The 25,841-nt window shown below is 37.1% G+C and overlaps 1 protein-coding gene across 1 annotated transcript in view; it reads left to right on the top strand.

Moving 5' to 3' along the window:
• The window catches only part of LOC128574126 (ankyrin repeat domain-containing protein 26-like), a 67,730-nt gene that overhangs the window by 39,234 nt on the left and 2,655 nt on the right, over positions 1-25,841 (top strand). Inside the window, exons 6-9 of the mRNA XM_053574808.1 lie at positions 3,612-3,778; positions 12,546-12,579; positions 13,034-13,175; positions 25,576-25,699. Of these exons, the coding sequence (XP_053430783.1) occupies positions 3,612-3,778; positions 12,546-12,579; positions 13,034-13,175; positions 25,576-25,699 (467 nt within the window). The remainder of the gene's footprint in view (positions 1-3,611; positions 3,779-12,545; positions 12,580-13,033; positions 13,176-25,575; positions 25,700-25,841) is intronic.

The raw sequence follows: 25,841 nt of genomic DNA, 5'->3' as shown, positions 1-25,841 counted from the left end.
GCAATTGAAGCAGTATCAAAAATACACTACTGGAACCTGATCAAACTGAAAACCTTCTGCACAGCCAAGAACATAGTAAGTATAGCAAGCAGACAGCCCTCAAAATAGGAGAAAATATTTGCAGGTTAAACCTCCGAACAAGGTTTAGTAACCAGAATCCACAGAGAACTTTACAATAGTCCCAAAGAAGATGAAATATCTGGGAGTGTATCCAACTAAGGATGTGAAATGTCTCTATAAAGAAAACTATGAAACTCTGAGAAAAGAAATAGCTGAAGATGTTAACAAATTGAAAAATGTATCATGCTCATGGCTGGGAAGAATCAATGTTGTTAAAATGTCTATACTACCTAAAGCAATCTACAGATTTAATGCAATCTCTATTAAAGCACCTCTGTCATATTTTAAAGACCTGGAAAAATTAGTACTTTGCTTTATATGGAAACAGAAAAAAACCTCAAATAGCCAAGACATTACTCAGAAATAAAAACAAATTGGGAGGTATCATGCTTCCAGACTTCAAACTATACTATAAATTGATAGTGATCAAAGCAGCATGGTACTGGTAAAAAAATAGAGAAGTAGATGTGTACTCAGCCCTACTATGAAACTAAATTATAGCTTTCACATGAAGGCTATAACCCAACTAAAGCACAAGACTATGAGGAAAGGGCCAAAGAAGGGAGGGGGGTTATTATGCTGGAGGCAGGGTAATGGGTGGGGCCACACCTACGGTGCATCTTAGAATGGGTACAGGCGAAACTTACTAAAGGTAGAATACAAATGTCTATATACAATAACCATGAAAATGCCATGAAGGCTACGTTGAACAGTTAGATGAGAATATTTCAGATTGTATATGAAACCAGCATATTGTACCCCTTGATTGCACTAATGTACACAGTTATGATTTAACAATAAAAAATAAATAAATACATAAATAAAAGGGGAAAAAAGAGGTAAACCCAGACATTTATTGTCATTTCATTTTTGATAAGCATATTAAAAATATAAATTTTGGGAAAGATTCCTTATTCAATAAATGGTGCTGGATGAATTGGCTGGAAACTTGTAGAAGACTGAAACTGGATCCACACCTTTCTCCTTTAACAAAAATTGACTCTTACTGGTTAAAAAACTCATAATTAAGACATGAAATTATTAATATTCTTACAGAAAGTGCAAGGGAAATGCTTGAAAAACTTGGCCTGGGAGAATACTTCATGAGGAAGACACCCCAGGCAATTGAAGCACCATCAAAAATACATTACTGGGATCTGATCAAATCAAATGCTTCTGCACTGCCAAGAACACACTAAGTAAAGCAAATAGACAGCCTTCAGAATGGGAGAGGATTTTTGCAAGTTATACTACTGACAAAGGTCTAAGAACCAGAATCCAGAGAATTCAAACTTCTTACTAAGCAAAAAACAAGTGATCCCATTTCATTGTGGGCAAGAGGCATGAACAGAAGCTTCTCTGAAGAAGACAGATGCATGGCCTACAGATACATGAAAAAAATGCTCATCATCTTTAATCATCAGGGAAATGCAAATCAAAACTACTCTGACATACCACCTAACTCCAGTAAGACTGGCCCACATCACAAAATCCCAAAACAACAGATGTTGGCGTGGATGTGGAGAAAAGGGAAGACTTCTGCACTGCTGATGGGAATGCAAACTATTATGTTCCTTTTGGAAGGAAGTTTGGAGAACACTCAGGGATCTAAATGTAGACCTACCGTTTGATCCTTCAATTCTTCTTCTAGGTATATATCCAAAGGACCAAAAATCATTTGGCAATAAAGATATTTGCACCAGATTGTTCATTGCAGCTCAATTCATAATTGCCAACTCATAGAAGAAGCCCAGGTGCTCATGGACCCATGAATGGATTAATATATTGTGGTATATGTATACCATGGAGTACTATGCAGCAGTAAAAAAAAAATGGAGACTTTACCTCTTTTATGTTTACATGGGTGGAGCTGGAAAATATTCTTCTTAGTAAAGTATCTCAGGAATGAAAATAAAAGTATCCAATATACTCAGTACTACTGTGAAACCAATTTATAATCACTCACACTTGCATATGAAAAATGAAACACAACTTTAGCCTAGGATGAAGGAGGTAAGGGGAGGGAGAGGGGAAGGGAGGCAGTGGGAGGGATAGTAGGGGATAGAAGGAGGACCACACCTATGGAGCTCATTGCAAGTACAAGTTGGATCTATCATGTGTAGACCACAAATGTCATTATAATATAATTGGGTAAATGAGGTGAAAGCTACGTTGATTAATATGATGTGTAAGTACTCCCAATTTGTATAAGTAATCAACACACTGAAAATGGCATTAATGTGTTTATGATCTATGTACAAAAGACTTAATAAAAAAAAAATCATACATTATGATCAAATAAGATTCATCTTATATTAATTTTTTGAGTGGTGAGAAGTATGGATCCTATTTTATTCTTCTGCATATGGCTATACAAATACAATATTACTGGCACCTTTTATTGAAAGGGAGAGATACCCCAACATATGTTGTTGCCTGCTTTGTCAAAGATAAGGTGGCTTTATGTGGATGGTTTACTGTAAAGGTATTTTGTCTTGTTTCATCAGCCTGTGTCTCCATTTTTGTGTCAAAACCATGTTGTCTTGGTTACTTTATACTTGTAGTATAGTTTGAAGGTGGTAATGTGATGCCTCCAAATTTGTAAAAGAAGTCATTTTATCAAAAAATACATACACTCAAGTGTTCATTGCAACACAATTCACAATTACAAAGATGGGGAATCAACCAAAATGCGCATCAATTCATGAGTAGATTAATAAAACATGGTTCATGTATTCCATAGAATACTAAGCCTCAAAGAATGACTTAATGTCTTTTGCAACAATCTGGATATAACTAGGGACCATTAGAAGGGACAATTATCCTCAGTGAAGTATCTAAAGAATGAAAACATGAATATCACATGTACTTACTACTAAATTGGAATTAAATTGATGGGCACACATGTGAAGTAAACCTCAATAGAAATGAAGCAGGGGGTTACAGGGGGAGGGGACGCAGAAACCTATCTAACAGGTACAGTGAACACTCTCTGGGTGAAAGACATACTTCTATCGATGACTGAAACATTACAAAAGCAATCTATGTAACCAAACTATTTGTACCCCCATAATACTTTTAGATAAATAAATAAGTATATAAATAAATGAAAGGATAGAAGGTGGCATCTTTTGTTTGTCTTTTTATTTCTCAATTTCTGACACTCAAATGGGGTGAAAATTCATTCAATACCAACAGGAAAAGGGAATGACAAAGTTAAGAATGGCCCTTTTTGAAATTTTGAAAAATTCTGTTTGACTCACTCAAAGAGAAATAAAGAAGATTCTCCAAACAATTTAAATAACAATTATAATTATATCTCACAATTATGTGATAATACTCAAATGTAATGCTAAAATTAAAGTAATAACAAAATATTTCGCTGGCTCTAATCATAACAAAGTAAAGTGATAAAATCAATCAAAACAAAAAATTTCTTTTTATGGACTAAAGTAGTAACAATTATCCCTTCTATTAAACTTTTCATCAAGGTTAAAAAACAAAGGAAGAAGTGTGAAGCTAATGAGATAGAAGTATCTAAATACCTCTGTGATTTTGCAACTGATGACAGTGATGATGATGGATTTACTCAAAAAAGAAAGGCTGGAGAAACCTACAATCAGCAGTTTTCTAGGAAGGAGAATGAAAAGTGGGACAGGTGAGCCTGTAGCGATGTTTCATAGTAGATAATTATTACTGTACAAGAAAACTAACATTCACAATTAACAAGTTGTATACTTAACCTAAGGATTTTCAGCCTTTGCCTGCTATTAGAACAATGCAAATTTACAAACAATGGGAGATCATTGTTTTCAGTCATGCTGATATTTTTGTTTAACAAAAGCAGTGCTGAGAAATGTGTAGAAAATTTATTGTCATGCATTATTTGTTGATAAACCGGTAAATCCACGTTGACAGTTAATTTAGCAATGGGCATCAATTTCAAATATGTCATTCATTGAATCGAAGAGGTCCAGTTCTGCAGCTAGATCCTACAGGACAATGTGACCCATGTAAACACACAAACGTGTTAAGAACATTCGTTATCTATGATATATACATAAAATAAACCAATATGTATGTATCTAATATATATATATATATAAAACCTATGTTAAAATACATAGTATTAATTATGTATGTTAAGGACTTTTATATAACTATGTTATCTATATATGTGTATTACAGAAGTTTATTATAACATTGTCATATCAAAAGTTGGAGATAGTCTAAATACGTGTCAGTAAGGAAATACTTAAACACCACACCCATAAAGTAATGTTGCATACAATGATTTTCTAAAATGAGGTGAATCTGTAGTATACTAATGAGGTGAATCTGTAGTATACTAATCTAAAATGAGGTGAATCTGTAGTATACTAATCATTTCCCAATGAAAGTATGCTAAAGTATTTAGTTTAGTGATACATTTAACCAAATTTTGATAGAATTGCTTAAATATCTGCTGAGTTGCAAAAGGCAGCTACATGTTGTTGGAATTCTAGCTTATAACCAAGAAGGTTGGAGGTTATTATATTTTTGGTTTTGTTCTCAATACATGAGTGCTCAACTATTGGAACCTCAAATTAGTCTGAATATCAGCAAATGATTGCACATGGGCACTCGTTTTCCATATATACATTTCAATAAAGTGTAAAAATGATTACATCAGAGGTTGTTTAATCTAATAAAATTAGTCTTGGCCAAATTTTCCTTTAAAAAGCCAGAGAGTAAATATGTTTTAGACTTTGTGGGCCATATGGATTTTGTTATAGTCCAAAATCTGTCATAGAAAATGAAGGAACCGGCATGCCTGTGATCCAATAAAACTTTGCTGACAAAAGCAGGCAATGGGCTGAGCTTCGCTCACATGTGCTAATTTACTGACTCGTGTGGTAAAACCCAGTACTACTAATGCAGCAAGTCTTCTTTTAAAAGATTATGCATTTCAATATGAACCACATCACATTATTCAACAGATCTCATGTTACATTATTTATACAATAAGATTTTTTTGCAATTTTTCCCCTTTTATTTCCATTATGGAATTCAAAATTTTAACATAAATATTTACTTTGTATAGTGAACGAGTATAAAATATACTAAATTTGGATGATTTTTATCACACAATACATACTTCCCTTGAAATTTCAGTCATTCTTTGGTCTTTATTTATATACATGGACAAAATGATAATCAGGTCTTTTCTTTTCCTGTTTCTTTTTTTTTTTAATTTCATGTTAATGTGAGGGTATAAACAATTATTTGTTTACATTATTTTCATTAGTTAGGTAGAGTCCCTCTTGTAGTTGTGTCCCGGACTCAAGAGGTGTTCCATGTACCCTTACATTCTGCCTATTAAGTAGGAGCACACCAATCTCCCTCCAACCTTCTCTTGCCCCTTCCCTTGTTCCCCTTCCTCCCAACTTGAACTGAAACGAGATTTTCTCTTATGTGGACATGTATTAGATTGTCTACTGGCTTTATACTACTATTGAGTATGTTGGATATTTGTGTTTCTATTTTCTGATGCTTTACTGAATAATGCATTTCACCTCCATCCAGGTTAATATCAAAGATGTAAACTCTCTGTTTTAAAAATGACTGAGAAGTATGGTGTACACATACCACAGTTTCTTGATCCATATCTGAGTTGATGGACATTCAGGTTGTTTCAAAATCTCGGCAAATGTAAACTGAGCTGCAGTAACCAATCTAGTGAAAATGTCTTTATTAAAAAATATTTTTTTTTCTTCTGAGTAGTTATATCTCTATTAATGTGATTCCAGGATCAAATAAAAGTTCCGATTTGAGTTCTCTGAAGATTCTCCATACTTTTATCCAAAAAGGTTGCATTAGTTTGCAGTTCCTGCTAGGGTGTAAAGTGTTCCCCATTACCAACATCAGCAACTTTGGGACTTTGTGATGTGGGCTATTCTCACTGGAGCTGGATGATGTCTAGGGCGGTTTTGATTTGCGTTTCTCTATTGATCAGGGAAGATGAGTATTTTTTCATATGTTTGTTAGCCACTCATCGGCTTCCTCAGAGAAGGTTCTGTTCATATCACTTGACCAGTAGTAGATGGAATTTTTTTGCTCTATTGATGTTGATTTAATTTGAGTTCTCTGTAGATTCTAATTATCAAACCTTTATCAGATTCATAACATGTGTAAAACCATTCTAAAGGTTGTCTATTTGCTTTACCTGTTGTGTCCTTAGCTGGACAGAAGTTTTTTCAGCTTAATTAAGTCCCATTTGTTCATTTTACTTGTTGTTGTGATTGCTACTGAGGTCTTTGTCATAAAATCTTTCCTGAGTCCAACATCATCAAAAACTTTTCCCACACTTTCTTCTAAGATGCTTATCATTTCATGTCTTAGATTTAAATCTTTTATCCATCTTAAGTCAATTATTTTAAGGGGTGAAAGGTATTGGTCGAGTTTCGTCTACTACAAGAAATTATGTCTAGAAATTTGGCAATGTGGAGGAAATGGACCAATAGCTGCAATCATGCCATCTTCCTAGACTTAACCATGAAGAAATAGATCTCCTGAAAAGGCAGATATCAAATGCTGAGAGTGCAGAAACAATAACAAAGCTTCTAACACCACCACCAACAACAAAAGCCCAGAAACAGGTGACTTCACAACAGAATTCTATCACACCTTCACAGATGAGCTTCTATCTATACTGAAGAACCTATTTCAAAACATTGACAAGGCTGGAGCCTTCGCAAACACATTCTATAAAGCAAATATCACTTTTGTTTTGATTCCAAAACCAGGAAGGGACTTAACAAACAAGGAGAACTTCAGACCAATTTAACTAATGAATATAGATGGAAAAATACTCCATAAAATCTTAGCTAATAGATTACAGCTACTCATTTCAAAAAAAGCATGCATCACAATCAAGTAGATTGCATCCAAGGGATGCAGGTTGTTTTAACATATGTAAATTCATAAATGTAATACATGCTATCCATAAAAACAAACTCTAAATGATGCTCTCAATAGAGGCAGAAAAAGCATTTGTTAAAATTCAGAATTCTTTACTAACAAGAACATTTAAAATATAGGCATATTTGGTATATTTCTTAAGATGATCGAAGACATCAATCCACAGCTAACATCATGCAGAATGGTGTAAAATTGAATGCTTTTCCAAAGAGAATTGGAACCGGACAAGTATGCACACTCTCACCACTATTACTCAACATAGTTCTAGAAATTCTAGCCAATACAATCAGGCAATAGAAAGAAATAAATGACATCCCAATGGGAGCAGAGGAGGTCCAACTCTCCCTCTTTCCTGCTGATATACTCTTATATTTAGAAAACCTAGAGATTCAACCAAACACTCCTGGAAGTTATCAGGAAATACAGAAATGTCTCAGGGTATAAAATCAATTTCCAAAGATCAGTAGCCTTGTATATGCCATTAACAACTAAGCTGTTCAGCTTCTCTTGATTGAGAAGCAAATCAAGGACATAATTCCCTTCAGAGTATCTTCAAAGAAAATTAAATACTTAAGAATATACCTAACAAAAGAGGTGAACTATCTTTTCACAAAGGATTATGAAACCCTAGAAAAAGAAATTATAGAAGATACTAACAAATTGCAGAACATACCATGCTCTTTTCTGGGAAGAATCAACATTGCCAAAATGCCTATTCTACACAAAGTAATCTACAAATTTGAGGCAATGGTGATTAAAATACTGACATATTTTGAAGAACTGGAAAAAATAGTACTTCATTTTTTATGGAACCAGAAAACAAGCAATATAGCTAAGGCTATTCTTAGTAATAAAAACAAAGTCAGAGGCATCACCCTACCAGACTTTGGGCTATATTACAAATCTGCCATAAACAAAACACCATGGCATTGGCACACAAATAGAGACATAGACATATGGAACCGAATTTGAAACCAAGAGATCAAACCAATCTCCTCTTGCCATCTGATCTTTGATAAACCAAACAAAAATATACAGTGTGGAAAATAATTAATTTTCAAAAAATGGTGCTGGGAAAACTACATAACCACATGAAAAGACTGAAACTTGCCCCACACATTTCACCCCTTATAAAAATTGGCTCAAGATAGATAAGAGACTTCAATCTAAGACACAAAATGATAAAAATCTTAGAAGAAAGCATAGGGGGAAACTCTTGATGATGTTGAGCTAGGGAAAAATTTTATGACAAAGACTTCAGGGCCCATCATAACAACAACAAAAATTAACAAATGGACTTAATTAAGCTGAAAAGCTTCTGCATCACTAAGGACACAACAAGGAAAGCAAGAAGATAATCTTCAGAATGGTAAAAGATATTTGCCAGGGCATGAATCTGACAAAGGACTGATAACTAGAATCTACAGAGAACTCAAGTTAATCAACAGAACAGAGTAAACAATCCCATCTACCTCGGGGCAAGAGATACAAACCGAACCTTCTCTGACAAAGACAGACAAATGGCTAAGAAACATTTGAAAAATGCTCATCTTCCCAGATCATCAGAAAAATGTAAATCATAACTACCCTGAGATACCACCTAAACCCAATGAGAATAGCCCACATCACAAAGTCTTAAATCTGCAGATGCTGGTGTGGATATGGAGAGAAGGGAACACTTTTACACTGCTGGTGGTACTGAAAACCAATACAACCTTTTTGGAAGGAAGTATGGAGAATCCTCTAAGAACTCAAACTAGCCCTCCCATTTGGTCCTGCATTTCCTTAATGAGGCATCTAGCCACATGGAAAAAAAATCGTACTAAACATTTGCACTGAACATTTGCAGCTCAATTTACAATTGCCAAACTGTGGAAACAACCTAAATGCCCATCAACCGAGGAATGGATTAACAAGCTGTAGTTTGTGTATACCATGAAATACTATTGTGTCATTAAAAAAGATGGAGATTTTACATCTTTTATATTAACCTGTATGGAGGTGGAACACATTCCTCTTCATAAAGCATCAGAAGAGTGGAGAAGAAAGAACGCAATGTACTCAATTCTAATATGAAGGCTGTAAGTGGTCTAATAGAAGGTGGGGGGTAGGGAAATGAGGGATGGGGAGAGGGGCGGAGGGAGTATGATAAGGGGTCACAGTGTATGGCACACCTCTTGGGGGTGGGACACAATTACAAGAGGTAGTTTACCTTACAACTTCAGTCAGTGTAACCTAATTCTTTGTACCCTTAATAAATTTCAAACAATAAAAATAAATAAAATAAATACATAAATGAATAAATAATAAAATTGAAGATAGAACAAGGTGCTTTTATAGGATTGCTCAATGCTAACCCCGTGAAGCCCAAGGATGGCTCAGAGAAGGTGTCCTTAGCTATGGATCATCCCCAGAATCTCTTAATTATGGGTGAAGCTCTTGATCTTGAAACCTATAAAGCAAAGAAAAAGAATGGAGAACCTCATGCACAGATGGTTAATTTGTGAAACTCTGAATACTTGAGTGTCACATCCAGGCTCAGTACTGGAAACTCAGTGCACAACAGGCTGACCTGCAGTCCACCTTATCCAGAGGATAAATTCCAAAGAAGTTTGCCTGCAAAGTCACCAGCCTTGAAGAATGGCTATGTCAAGATGGTTTTTACCACTGAGGAGTTTCTTCCGCGTCCTATGTGGCCTCAGTTGCAGCAGCTGTTGTGCCTACGAAGATGATTCAAACCACTCGGAGCAATCTGGTTGTCAAAGGTGCAGACTTGATCATTCAGTAAACAAAACAAATACTCAGAATGCCCCAGAAGAGCTTGTCTTGCTCTGAGGAGTTCAAAGAATTGAGGGATCTGCCACTGAGTGGAGCCAGAAGCCAGTAGCATTTAGTCAAGGCCATGACTACAGGGATCATGGGAGGCCCCAAACCTGCCATGCAGTCTGTATTGCAGACTGCATCGGCCCTCTTAAAACAACAGAAGCAGCAAATGTTGTAGATGAGGGAAAGGAAATCAGAAGCTTTTTGGAGACAATTTCTCCAAGGCTCAAATGAAGTCAAGAGCCTGGCTCTGCCATCCTCATCTTAATAGCCCACTGATCAATCTGCATGGATGGGGACTGATTTCCCCAGGATGGAAGGCAGCCTGACCAGGTGGATGCCCAAGATGGGGTGTGGCATCTCAAAAGGAAATGACGTTCTCTTTTCTGATGAGTCACAACCACCAAAACCAAAACTGAGTGCTTTAGCAGAAACAAAAAACTTGGCTGCTGTCACCAAATTAAGAGCAAAGGCCAGCTTCTTACAGAAACACACCAAAACAGCCTCAAAATGATACAAAAGGATTCCCAGGATACCCTGGGAGTGATGAAATGTGTACAAAAGAACACCATGTTTTCTTCCCAAGCTGAGGATGAATTGGAGCTTGCCATAAAGAAAAGGAGAGAGCAGTTTGCCTGACTGGAATCTGAGTAATTTCAGGAAATTCTAAAAGTAAAGTCAAAGTGCACAGGTGTTCTGAAAGAGGCTGAGGCTGAGCTGCATAAATGCTATTTTGAGGCACTGGTGAAAAAAAAACAAATGGAAGAAAAGATGAGAAACATCAGAGAAGTGAAGTGTCTAGTCGTGACATGAAAGATGGGCACCTACACCGATCTCCATGTGCTGGAGACCTGTGTCAGTGAGCAGCTCAACCTCTACTGGCTCAATGACATGAAAAAGTTTTTCAAGTTTCCCTGTGGGGACAGACTCCCCCACAAGCACTGCAGTAATCATGGCCTCTAAAAAAAAAGGGAGGGAATGCTAAAAGAAAACTCTGGTCCAAATATCAGAGGAGAAATTTTGTTACTAAGAGGAGAACACGCCAAATTTCTAAGTAGCCTCAAATAACCCTAACGTCATTTGCCTCAATCTTTTTTTCTTCATGTGGCTCTGGAAAGGCCAACATGGATTGCGGATTGCCTTTGTTTCTGACTGACACCAGCAAAAACCCATGCACAGATGGTTCAGTTGTGTGGGCTTGACACCAAATTTAACATTGATGTTTAAGTGGAAAACCAGAATATTGTCTTCCCTGTTCTCACTACAGTATTGTGGCAACATTACAGTTTTCACAGAAATTTTTGGCCCCAAACTGGAAGGTAAACCGAGAGGTGTGTTTCTGTACCTCTTGGTTATACACTCCATTACCTCAATGAAGTTCTAGTGTTACATGGAGATAAAAATATACATAGTATAATGACATTAACAATAGCATCATTGTGATTTTATGAGATACTCTAAATTATCAGAGGTATAACCTTTATAGTTTAGACAAGGGAAGATTTTGATTATGTACAATAGAAAAATAAAAGATTACTGCTTTCACAGAAATTTTTGGCCCCAAACTGGAACGTAAACCGAGAGATGTGTTTCTGTACCTCTTGGTTATACACTCCTTTATCTCAATGAAGTTCTAGTGTTACAAGGAGATAAAAATACACGCAGTATAATGACATTAACAGTAGCATCATTGTGATTTATGAGATACTCTAAATTATCAAAGGTATTACCTTTATAGCCTAGACAAGGGAAGATTTTGATTATGTACAGTAGAAAAATAAATGATTGACAGTTTATCGCAGATAACACTTTTTTGTATTATAAATTTATAAAGCTTGAAAACCACGTTTCTTTGTACCAATAGTGTCATGGATGTGTATTGTGTACTCAATAAGTATTTGTTGAATACACGAATAAACAGTTGAATAGATAAGTTAGTGCTGATGAGGAATTTTGTTTAGAAAAATAAGTTTTGAACTTGTTGAAAGTAGGTTTCTGTAATTGCCTAGATACAACGATATGAAGGCTTTTAGTTTCTAAAAAATATGTGAGATTTAGAAAATTTTGTTTATAATTATGGCCATAAAAAGAATGATTGATTATATGGATTTATCTACTATCCTATCATTTAAGCACAATAAATTTGATTTTCACAACAGGTTATGAAGCTCATGTGTTGGAGCCAGAATTCTGGGGTTTGAATGTGTGGTCTCTACTGACCATCTGTATGTGCTTGGGCAAATTACTTGGTGTTCTGAGCCTAGTCTCCTCCTTTATAAAACCATACAGGATGATAACATCTCTAAAAGGGTAGCTACATCACAGAGCTCTGTAAGGATTCACATTAATTAAATACATATACAGTGATTTAAATACTAATAGTAATTACATAGTAAGTTGTGAAAGTACAGATGAAAAACATTATTATTATTATTTTCTTCGTCTCTTAATGTTACTGTTTATACTTCAATCCCTCTTGTAGAAAATGATTGATTTTACATTATGTTATAAAAACCCTAAAAACTCTATAAGTAGGAGAAATAAATGACAAATGCAGATATTTTATTAAACAGCAATTGTTTTAGATATTTTGCATTTTGTATATTTCCTATTTGCTAAAAGGAATTGTTTGTGTTTTTTAGGCCTACAAAGAGAACATCTAAGAACAAGAACAAGGTATTATTAAAAAAATCATCAAACATGTCATTATTTGAAAATACAAAGTTAAAGTAAAAACAGAGTCTTTTGCTATAAAGACATTTCCTTTAAAAACTGATTAAGGAACCATAGCCATAGGTAAAAGTGTCATCCTTTTAGCACACATCTGTACTTTACAAAATGTCTGTGGTTTTGCTCATATAAAAAATAAATAATTTTTTTCATTCCTGAGATACTTTACTAAGAAGAATATTTTCCAGCTCCATCCATGTAAAAATAAAAGAGGTAAAGTGGTACAAATAATCAACACATTGAATCCCGAAATGGCATAAATGTGTTTATGATCTATGTACAAATGACTTATTAAAAAAGAAAGAAAAGAAAAGAAAATGGATAACTACCACTTCTGTACATTTAGACTATGCTGTAAACATTTGGGGGACATTTTGAAGCACTGTTCTTTATTTTATAGGTGAAAAAACAAATACACACTATGGATGACCATGATGACTTAACCTGGTCATCTGAGGGAGCCTCAGAGGATTATGAGTTGCCTTCCGTTAATTATAAGAATTTGACATTTCTTGCTAAACAACATGGAAAGCACTATAAAGGTAGGACCATTGCATGAGTGTAAGACCTTTTTATGTGTCCTACAGTAGCATATGCATTGCTTAGCACTGCACCGTAGAGCACAGATGTATTATGGTAACATTAATCTCCGAAATGTGCTTTATGTTCATGTAGAATGAGAACTACAGTATGTTGTGAACTCAGTCAAAGAGTTCTGAGAATCCCACTGTACTTATCTCAGTGTGAATGACACCCCCATGTGTTGCTGACCCTACTTCTCTCTTACACTTTCCCAAGATCAGGTTGACGTTATCTACCACTGGAATGCTGAGGTAACCTTAGAACTGCTTTCCTCACAACCCCATCTCCTGAGGCCATGCTCTACTCTGCAAACATTATATATATCATCAAACCTCTGTGAGTTGACCACTCAAGGGACTGTAATGAACTGGTCAACACATGAGATGGCCAACATAAGGAACTAGGCCTACTGTACAGATATGTATGTGTCTCTACAAAAACGAACAAACAAACAAAAAGAAGCAAACAAACAAACAAAAAAACAACTTACTGGCCTACTAGGAATTAGGTTGTGCTGATGATGCTTCTATAGGTTAATTTGGAGAAAATTGACTTCTTAACAATAATGAATTATTTCATTCCTGAATAAAGTGCATTAATTTATTTGTGAAGGTCATATTTAATTTTCTCAGCTAACATTTTGTGCTATGGAGTATATATGTCCTCCCTATTTTATTGCATTTATCTGTATTTTATGTTGTTATAAATGACATTTTAAACATTTTTGCTTTTATATTTTAATGCTAATTGTATTTGGACATACAGGTGATTTCTATATGTTGATTTTGTATCATCAACTTAACTCATTTATGACTTGTATTACCTCTTTGATAGATTCATTGAGATTTTCTAAATGGACTCTATGTTGTCAAAGCTTTGCTTTCTCAAACTACTTTCTTCATGGATGTGGAGAAAAGGGAACACTTCTGCACTGCTGTTGGGAATGCAAGCTAATACATTCTTTTTGGAAAGAAGTTTGGAGAACACTTAGGGAACCAAAAGTATATGATCCCCCAATTCCTCTCCTATATCCAGATGACCAAAAATCATTATACAGCAAAGATATTTGCACCAGAATGTTTATTGCAAGCAATGCATAATTGCCCAATCATGGATGAAGCCCAACCGCCCATGAATGGATTAATAAACTGTGGTATATGTATACCATGGAATGTTATGCAGCCTTAAAAAAACATGGAGACTTTAGCTCTTTTGTGTTTACATGGATGGAGCTGGAACATATTCTTCTTAGTAAAGTATCTCAAGAATGGAAGAAAAAGTATCCAATGTACTCAGTACTTTTGAGAAACCAATATGCAATCACCCCCACTTTCATATGAAAGATAAAACACAGCTATCACCCAGAATGAAGGAGGAAAGAGGAGAGTGAGGGGAGGGGTCAGGTAACTTGGGGGGTTTTCAAGGGTACATGTCAAATCTATTAAGAGTAGAGTATAAATATGTCTTAACACAATAAGTAAGTAAGTGAGGTGAAGGCTATAGTAAACAGTTTGATGTAAGCATTCCAAATTATATATAAAATCAGCACATTGTACCCCAGAAATGCATTAATGTAAACAGTTATGATTTAATAAAAAATTATTGAGAAATAAAAAAAGATAGTAAATATTTTAAACCTGTTGTAAAACAAACTCTGATGTAGCTCATCAATTCTGTCATTATTGTATGAGAGTAGTCATAGAGCAGTCAATACAGACATTAATGAACATCTGCGTTATCATAAAACAAAGCTAGCTCACAGGTTGGAGTTCACTACCCTAGTATGTGATCATGGTTGTAAATAAAGATCACGTTTTACTTCTTCCTTCCAATTAGGATGCCTTTGATTCCTGTTTCTGGCTCACTGTACTGGCCAGAATCTTCAGTGCAATGCTGAATGACAGCACTGAAAGCAGCATTCCTATATTCTTCCTGGTCTTAGAGAGAAAGCATTCAGTTCTCCCCATGACATCTGTTAGCTGAAAGTTTATCACAGGTGCTCCTTGTCATGCTGAAGAAGTTCCTTTATATTCTTAGTTTGCTGAGAGTGTTTTTAAATAAAGAATGAGTATTAAATTTTTTCTCATGCCTCCATCTACTGATATGGTCCGATAATTCACTTTTGATTTGTAATATGGTGAATAACAGGGATTTTTGAATGTAAAATTAACCCTGTGTTCCTGGAATAAACCTCATTTGTTTATAAGGTATTATCCTTTTAATATATCTTTGAATTTTATTTGTTAACATTTAGTTTGATTTTTTTAAAGACTTCATTTCTTTTAGAGCCATCTTATTTTATTTATTATTTCAGATTAATATGAGGGTAGATGCCTAGTAATGGGATTGTGAGATCATCTGGAAGGTCTGATTTGAGTTCTTTGAGGATTCTCCATACTTCTTTCCAAAGAGGCTGCATTAGTTTTTACTCCCACCAAAAGTGTAAAAGCATTGATAATGAACTCCATTCTGAAAGACAGTCAACATAAACAGAGTCATGAGACACTGATACACCAAGGTTATGAAACGTTAATGAGGGGCTTGTACAGTACTACCAACGTAAGCACACAGTTGTGAGTTTGTAAACTTAATTGTCAGGCTTTATATGTCATTCTGTGACTTTCTTTTATTTTCTCAGTATTTGTGAGATCAATCCATATTGACACAAGTATATTTGGTTTAATTTATTTTCATTTTTATAATATTCCATCACATAAATGCTGCAACATCAAACTCTTTGACAGTTGTTATGATAATCCTAATGGCTTTTGTATAGCATAGGCATATCCACAGATATTTATTATGTTTTTTATTAATATTGAAAAAATTAAAATACAAAACCAGGGTTTATGTGTTTATTTATTTGATAAAAACATCCATCCTATATGGGGCACTGATATTTGATATCCAAAATATTTCCGGAGGAGGGAGACAAGATGGCGGACTGAAGCCAGCTTTCAACAGAGGCTCCCGTCCAGAAGGAGAGTTAAGGGACAGGAATTTAGTAGGTGTCCTGGTGGACTTGAGCCTCACCAAGAGAGAAGGTTGAAAAACACACATCAACACCGCTGAGGCAAGCTGTGATCACAAGAACACAAACAAAACGTACAAAATCCACCACCAGGCGGATGGGAGTCCCCCTCCCCCATGAGACCGGCTCAAGAGACCCACAATTGAACAAGCGGGCAGAAATTAAAGGCCCTCCCACTACACTCCAGGGAGAGACCTTCTAAAAACTGGACCTACCTCCCCTACTGGGGTGCCGTGGCGTTCTCCTGCCGGACATAGGGCTGAATAAAACTTTGGGAATCCTTTGCCGGCAACCCTGAATCTCTGGCGCTCCCCTCCCGCCCACTGAGGTCTGGAGGCCTGTCTCCCAGGAATTCGGATCCTTGGGTGATTTCTCAAGGGGAGTGGACAGTCCCCGAGTTGGGACTGGTCAGCATTGACTCTGAGGCGCACGAGTGAGGAGAGGGCACCGGGCTGAAGGGGAGTCACGCCTTGGCGGCACTTCCCTGCGGTGCAGTGCACCAACCCTCCCCGGGCAACATTATGGGGCACAAGACTGAATAAGACTCTAGCTTCCCCGCTGAGAGCTGAGAACCCCTACTCTCACTCAGGGTCTGAGGGCCTATCCCCCCGGAGTTCGGATCCTTGGGTGATTTCTCAAGGGAAGTGCACAGTGCCTGAGCTGTGTCAGGTCAGCGCTGACTCTGGGACACGTGAGCGAGGAGAGGGCACTCTGCTGAGGGGAAATCAAGCCTTGGCGGCACTTCCCTGCGGTGCAGTGCAGGAGCCCTCCCCGGGCCGTAGTGTTGCGTAAAACTGAATGAAACTCTAGCTTCCCCCCCCACTCCCAATCGGAGTCTGGGGGCCTATCCCCCAAGAGTTCTGATTCTTGGGGGATCTCTTGAGGGGTGTGGACCCAGCACAAACTGCAGCCGCTCAGTGCTGACTCTGGGGCGCGGGACAGATGAGAAAAGGGTCGCCTGAGTGCCCACACCAGAGCAGCAGTTCCCTGGAGGTAGATCAACAGCCGTTTTTTCTTTAACGGCAGAACGCTCACTTCTGGATATTCTGAGGCCACACCCCCTGTCTCCCTGGGCAACCAGAGGAGGCCACCAGTGAGCGGGGGATTTCCTGACACGGCTCACAAACCCGGGAAGCTTCCAGGGCGGGGCTGACCCAGAGAGGTGTTCGAACGCAAATCTCCAGCAGCAAAGATGTTTGAACTCAAAACAGCCCGCTTCTGTAGGCGATTTCGACAGGAACAGAGACAGAACCCCGCAAAGTTGTCTGTTCTGTTCTGTTAGCAGCATCCATCAGGGACGGGGCTAAGCCTGAGTGAACACCTCCTTCCCATCACCTGCATCAAACACTCAAAGATGTCAGGCCCCATCTCCTCCTGCTAGATAGTGGCAGTCTGCGGGGGCCTGGCAGACTTCCTTGTGATTCAGGCAGGTGCAAACCCCTGGAGTGTCTGTGCACTGCAGGCAACTGGGTTAGCCATCTGCAGAGATACCAGTGACTGGGTCCGACGGAGGGGCAAAGTGGGGAAGGAGACATCAACCTTCCTAGACTGCTCTGTTTGCTGGGTGACTCCTCCTGACTCCACACTGCACTGGGGTGAGCCGTGTCAGAGAAGTCACCAGGCCCCTGTGATCCAGTTCCCAGAGACCTCTTGAACTCCCCCACCCGAGACAAGTGCCGATTGAGACAGCTGATTTGGACCTTTTGAACTGGGCTAATAGACTGAGGACTTTTCAGCGGTGCCCTGGGTGTGCGATTGTAGGAAGGTTTGATTCTCCTTTTCCAACTGGGGCCAGAGGTGGGCAGGCGGGGTGACTTAATTGCTGATTTTTCCACACAGCTGAGACTTCAAGCCAGAGTAGAAGTTGCAATAGGATCGAACAGAAACCAGCTGAAAGCAAGGCAGAACCACTTTGCTCCACCACACCAGACAGGGCCCCAGTTTCTCAGGCCACAACACTGTACGGGCCCTCGATAAAACCCCAGGGGAAAAACCAAAGGGAGTAAAATAACCATGGGGCGGAATCAGCGGAAAAACTCTGGTAACATGAATAACCAGAATAGATCAACCCCCCCAAGAAAAGATACGGCAGATGTGATTGAAGATTCCATTCATAAACAACTGGCTGAGATGTCAGAAATCGAATTCAGAATTTGGATTGCACACAAGATTAATAAAATGGAATTAGGAATTCGAGGAGAAATTCAAAAGTTGTCTCAAGAATTTAACGAATTTAAAGACAAAACCACCAAAGACTTAGACACACTGAGGCAAGAACTTACAGCCCTCAAAGATATGAAAAATACAGTAGAATCCCTCAGTAACAGACTGGAGCAAGCAGAAGAAAGGATTTCTGACATTGAAGATAAAGTCTTCGAACGCTCCCAATCTCTCAAAGAGGAAGAGAAATGGAGAGCAAAAACGGATCACTCACTCAGAGAACTCTCAGATAATTCGAAAAAAAGCAACATAAGGATTATAGGAATTTCTGAGAATGATGAAATTGCCTCCGAGGGCACAGAGGCTCTTCTGCATGAAATTATGAAAGAAAATTTTCCAGACATGCCTAGAGAATCTGAAATTCAGATAGCAGACAGCTTCAGAACCCCAGCACGATTCAACCCCAATAAGTCATCCCCCAGACATATCATAATTAGCTTCACTAAAGTTAACATGAAAGAGAAGATTCTCAAAGCAGCCCGGCAAAAGAAAACTATAATGTACAAAGGTAAGAATATTAGAATAACTGCAGATCTCTCTGCTGAAACTTTTCAAGCCAGAAGAGGCTGGTCGTCAACTTTTAATCTCCTAAAGCAAAAAAACTTTCAACCCAGGATCTTGTATCCAGCTAAACTGAGTTACATCTATGATGGAGAAATTAAATACTTCAATGACATTCATATGTTGAAAAAATTTGCCATAAGTAAACCAGCTCTTCAGGATGTTCTCAGACCTATCCTCCACAATGACCAACCCAATCCTATACCACAAAAGTAAACTCACTCAGAAACTTTGGATCAAACTCCAACTTCCACACTGGCGAAAGGATTAAAAATGTCCACTGGACCTTTGAAAAACTCCATACCCAAAATTCGACCAGACTTATCAATACTTGCCATCAATGTGAATGGCTTAAACTGTCTTCTAAAGAGACATAGGTTAGCTGACTGGATACAAAAACTCAAGCCATATATTTGTTGCATACAAGAGTCACATCTCAACTTAAAAGACAAATACAGACTCAGGGTGAAAGGATGGTCATCCATATTTCAGGCAAATGGTAATCAGAAAAAAGCAGGTGTTGCAATTTTATTTGCAGATACAGTAGGCTTTAAACCATCAAAAGTAAAGAAGGACAAGAATGGTCACATCATATTTGTTAAGGGTAATACTCAATACGATGAGATCTCAATTATTAATATCTATGCACCCAACCACAATGCACCTCAATTTATAAGAGAAACTCTAACAGACATGAGCAACTTGATTTCCTCCAGCTCCATAATCGTCGGAGATTTCAACACTCCTTTGGCAGTGTTGGATCGATCCTCCAGAAAGAAGCTGAGCAAAGAAATCTTAGATTTAAACCTAACCATCCAATATTTAGATTTAGCAGACATCTACAGAACATTTCATCCCAACAAAACTGAATACACATACTTCTCATCAGCCCACGGAACTTACTCCAAAATTGACCACATTTTAGGTCACAAGTCTAACCTCAGTAAATTTAAGGGAATAGAAATTATTCCATGCATCTTCTCGGACCATTATGGAATAAAACTTGAATTGAGTTAACAACAGGAATCTGCATACCCATACAAAAACATGGAAGTTAAATAACCTTATGCTGAATGATAGCTGGGTCAGAGATGAGATTAAGAAAGAAATCACCAATTTTTTGGAACAAAATACCAATGAAGACACAAACTATCAGAACCTCTGGGACACTGCAAAGGCAGTTCTAAGAGGGAAATTTATAGCACTGCAAGCCTTCCTCAAGAGAACGGAAAGAGAGGAAGTTAACAACTTAATGGGACATCTCACGCAACTGGAAAAGGAAGAACATTCCAACCCCAAACCCAGTAGAAGAAAAGAAATAACCAAAATTAGAGCAGAATTAAATGAAATTGAAAACAAAAGAATAATACAACAGATCAATAAATCAAAAAGCTGGTTTTTTGAAAAGGTCAATAAAATAGATAAACCTCTGGCCAACCTCATCAGGAAAAAAAGAGTAAAATCTCTAATCTCATCAATCAGAAACAACAAAGACGAAATAACCACAGACTCATCAGAAATCAAAAAAATCCTTAATGAATATTACAAGAAACTTTATTCTCAGAAATATGAAAATCTGAAGGAAATAGACCAGTACTTGGAAGCACGCCACCTTCCAAGACTTAACCAGAATCAAGTGGAAATGTTGAATAGACCCATATCAAGTTCAGAAATAGCATCAACTATACAAAACCTTCCTAAAAAGAAAAGCCCAGGACGAGATGGTTTTACGTCAGAATTCTACCAAACCTTTAAAGAGGAATTAGTACCTATATTACTCAACCTGTTCCAAAATGTAGAAAAAGAAGGAAGACTACCCAACACGTTCTATGAAGCAAACATCACCCTGATCCCCAAACCAGGAAAAGACCCAACAAGAAAAGAAAATTGTAGACCAATATCACTAATGAATATAGATGCAAAAATATTCAACAAGATCCTAACAAACAGAATCCAGTAACACATCAAACAAATTATACATCATGAACAAGTTGGTTTTATCCCAGGGTCTCAAGACTGGTTCAATATACGTAAATCTATAAATGTAATTCAGCACATAAACAAATTAAAAAACAAAGACCATATGATTCTCTCAATTGATGCAGAAAAAGCTTTTGATAATATCCAGCATCCCTTCATGATCAGAACACTCAAGAAAATTGGTCTAGAAGGGACTTTTCTTAAACTGATAGAGGCTATCTACAGCAAACCCACAGCCAATATCATATTGAATGGAGTTAAATTGGAATCATTTCCACTCAGATCAGGAACCAGACAAGGCTGCCCATTGTCTCCATTGCTTTTCAACATTGTAATGGAAGTTTTAGCCACCGCAATTAGGGAAGAAAAGGCGATCAAGGGTATCCATATAGGGTCAGAAGAGATCAAACTCTCGCTCTTCACAGATGGTATGATTGTGTATCTGGAAAACACTAGGGACTCTACTACAAAACTCCTAGAAGTGATCAAGGAATACAGCAGCGTCTCAGGTTACAAAATCAACATTCATAAATCGGTAGCCTTTATATACACCAACAACAGTCAAATTCAAAAAGCAGTTAAGGACTCTATCCCATTCACAGTAGTGCCAAAGAAGATGAAATATTTCGGAATTTACCTAACAAAAGACGTGAAAGATCTCTATAAAGCGAACTATGAAACTCTAAGAAAAGAAATAGCTGAAAATGTTAACAAATGGAAAAACATACCATGCTCATGGCTGGGAAGAATCAACATTATCAAAATGTCCATACTACCCAAAGCAATATATAATTTCAACGCACTCCCTATTAAAGCTCCACTGTCATATTTAAAGATCTTGAAAAAACATTACTTCGTTTTATATGGAATCAGAAAAAACCTCGAATAGCCAAGACATTACTCAGAAATAAAAACAAAACAGGAGGAATCACACTACCAGACCTCAGACTTTACTACAAATCGATAGTGATCAAAACAGCATGGTATTGGCACAAAAACAGAGAAGTAGATATCTGGAACAAAATAGAGAACCAAGAGATGAATCCAGCTACTTACTGCTATTTGATTTTTGACAAGCCAATTAAAAACATTCAGTGGGGAAAAGATTCCCTATTTAACAAATGGTGCTGGGTGAACTGGCTGGCAACCTGCAGAAGACTGAAATTGGACCCACACCTTTCACCATTAACTAAGATAGACTCTCATTGGATTAAAGATTTAAACTTAAGACATGAAACTATAAAAATACTAGAGGAGAATGCAGGGAAAACCCTTGAAGAAATTGGTCTGGGTGAGTATTTCATGAGGAGAACCCCCCGGGCAATTGAAGCAGCTTCAAAAATACACTACTGGGACTTGATCAAACTAAAAAGCTTCTGCACAGCTAAGAACACAGTAAGCAGAGCAAGCAGACAGCCCTCAGAGTGGGAGAAGATATTTGCAGGGTATATCTCTGACAAAGGTTTAATAACCAGAATCCACAGAGAACTCAAACGGATCAGCAAGAAAAAAACAAGGGATCCCATCGCAGGCTGGGCAAGGGATTTGAAGAGAAACTTCTCTGAAGAAGACAGGCGCAAGGCCTTCAGACATATGAAAAAATGCTCATCATCTTTAATCATCAGAGAAATGCAAATCAAAACTACTTTGAGATATCATCTAACTCCAATGAGACTAGCCTATATCACAAAATCTCAATACCAGAGATGTTGGAGTGGATGCGGAGAAAAGGGAACACTTCTGCACTGCTGGTGGGAATGCAAATTAATACATTCCTTTTGGAAAGATATATGGAGAACACTCAGAGATCTAAAAATAGATCTGCCATTCAATCCTGTAATTCCTCTACTGGGCATATACCCAGAAGACCAAAAATCACAACATAACAAAGATATTTGTACCAGAATGTTTATTGCAGCCCAATTCATAATAGCTAAGTCATGGAAAAAGCCCAAGTGCCCATTGATCCACGAATGGATTAATAAATTGTGGTATATGTATACCATGGAATACTATGCAGCCTTAAAGAAAGATGGAGACTTTACCTCTTTCATGTTTACATGGATGGAGCTGGAACATATTCTTCTTAGTAAAGTATCCCAAGAATGGAAGAAAAAGTACCCAATGTACACAGCCCTACTATGAAACTAATTTGGGACTCTCACATGAAAGCTATAACCCAGCTACAACTTAACAATAGGGGGAAGTGGGAAAGGGGGGGTGGGTAGAGGGAGGGGGATCGGTGGGATCACACCTGTGGTGCATCTTACAGGGGTATTTGCGAAACTTGGTAAATGTAGAATGTAAATGTTTTGGCACAGTAACTGAGATAACGCCAGAAAGGCTATGTTAACCACTGTGATAAAAATGTGTCAAATGGTTTATGAAGCGAGTGTATGATGCCCCATGATCATATCAATTTATACAGTTATGATTTAATAAAATAAATATATATTTCCAAGAAACATTCACTTATTTCAGGCCCACATTGCCTTTATTTTCCAATATTTCCTTGTAATTCATCTTCTGCCATTCACTTGTGTTTTACTGAAATTCATCTTCCATATAGAATTTAGAGTGATTTACTTCAGTGAAAATGGGATAATTAATATCTCTTTGAAATATTAATATCCAAGCACATGAAATTTCATAGAAGGATTTCTGCTGTCTCTTCCCTGTCTGCATTTTTTTCTGGCATCCCTGAGCTTCTAGAATGCCTGGCTCACCAATCCCTCTACTGTAGACAAATACATATACATATGTTTTTTTCAGGATTTTTTCTCTCTTGCTTTCCGCTTCCTCTCCTGCTCTCATCCTTTCCTGGCCCTTACGCCCTTTAATTTGGCTCATCTAAGTGTCAACTCAGACACGATCACTGGAAAACTCATTTTTGACAGTTTTATTTATATTCCTTCCAGCTACAGCATCAATAATTATTGAGTAAAACAGATAAAGACTGTTCCAGAAGTTTTGAAATATTGTGCTTACAGTATAGGGGCAAAGGTTAGAGACATGGCAAGAAACGACTTACAGTTTAGGTAGGAACATTGCAGTAGAGATGACACTAGAGTACTAAGGCAGCCCTGAGGATGGAGATGCCTATTTATCTGGGGAAACAGCAGGAATCAATGAAGGCTTCATGTAGCAGGCTAAGGCCTTAAAAGATGAAAATAAAATTGTTAGAATAGCAGAGGAATTCTTTTCATATGTAACAAACAGGATGTACACTTATGAAAATATAAAAAGTAACAGAAGTTTGTGAATTATTAATAAAACAACATGCACAGCATGCTGTTGAACGGTACTATTATGAAGTAGAGAACAATCCACAATGTTATTTTATATGTGTATTGTATATTTAAATTCTGTTTTTCTTCTAACATTATATGTATATACATTAGGTGGATAAATCTGTGAGTAAATCTGTGATATGTCTGTATTTGTTGAACCTAGTGACATCTAGTGCCCTTTGGGTGGTTTTGTGAAGTTTTGGATAATTAGAAGTATTTTTTCATCAAAAGTTTCTCATAGATCACAAATATCTCAGTTTTGTGAATATTTTCTTTCATGATATCTAATGTTTTGTTTTTTTTTTTTCATATCTGGTGTAGTCTGCCTCTCTGACATTACAATTTACACATCTATCAGTACAGGTTTTTTTAATTTTTAATTTCTTCCATGTCTAAGATTTACATAGGGATAGGGTTGTGTTACTTTAAAACAGCTTGGCCCTTTCTGCTGTTGTTTTTACAATTTGAGATAATACCCTACGCAAGAGGCAAGACCTATTTCATGATTATCTTATGCAGTCTGTGTTTTTCCATCCTTCATTATGAGAATGGACACTTCCTGGCACTATATTAGCACCAGGCTTGGTTTACCTTGATGTTGTTTAGATAATTTTTCTCTTAGTCTCAAATAATTCCTAGCACACATGCACAGTTGACTGCTCTGATAAATACCTGAGAGGGGAATCTCCACACATCTCCAGGATTCTTTCACTATACTGCTTTCTCCTCTTCAGTTGCTATCCTGTGATCACTGTCTGCTTTGGTCTTTTCAGACTCTCCTTACTCAACTACAATTAGGGGAGTCTGGTAGCATGTAGGTCAGGCTTTTTCTTTTTTTTTCTCCAGGTGTGCTTTCCTGAAAACTCTGTTAAGGCAGGGATCTGGGGCATTCCCAAGGCTTCCTTCTCTTGTTTTCTATTTTTCAAAGATCTTTGTCTTTGTTGCCTAAATTCTACTGTCTTAATAATAACTGTTTAATGTGTTTTGTCTTTTTTTTTTTCACTTTACTTCAAGCTAAATAAGAGCAGAGGTCCTGTCTAGTCTGCAGAGCTCAGTATCACATGTCCGCCACTGTACCCACCGAGTTATATATGTATAATGTGTGAGTGAGTGAATGTGAGAATGTGAAGCCCTTTATATATAAAAAGTGTTCCTGTATTCTCTTTCTTTTTTTTCATCCTGATACAGATTCTTTTAACTAATTGGAAATTCAAAACACAGCTGTTCCCTGTAAGAGCCATGCAGAACATAATAAAAATTATTATAAAAAACTTACAGATAATATCAAAGCACTGGAAACTATGATTATTTTTCTAAAAATGAAGCTATCTAAAACGAAAGGAATAAACTTACAGTTATACCATCAAAGATGTGAATGGGAGCAAAAACTCCACAGTTTGAGGTATGAAATCCTAGCTTTAAAGAAACATTTGAACTATTTATTTGGAACTATTTATTTGAAATATTTATTTATTTATATGTTGGAGAATTTTTGACATTGCTGACATATCATCTGGTATTTAATAGGAGAGAAGTCATCTTAG

This window comes from Nycticebus coucang, chromosome 21 (genome assembly GCF_027406575.1).
Source record: "Nycticebus coucang isolate mNycCou1 chromosome 21, mNycCou1.pri, whole genome shotgun sequence".
Taxonomy (NCBI): domain Eukaryota; kingdom Metazoa; phylum Chordata; class Mammalia; order Primates; family Lorisidae; genus Nycticebus; species Nycticebus coucang.
This window is presented reverse-complemented; position numbering and strand designations above follow the sequence as displayed.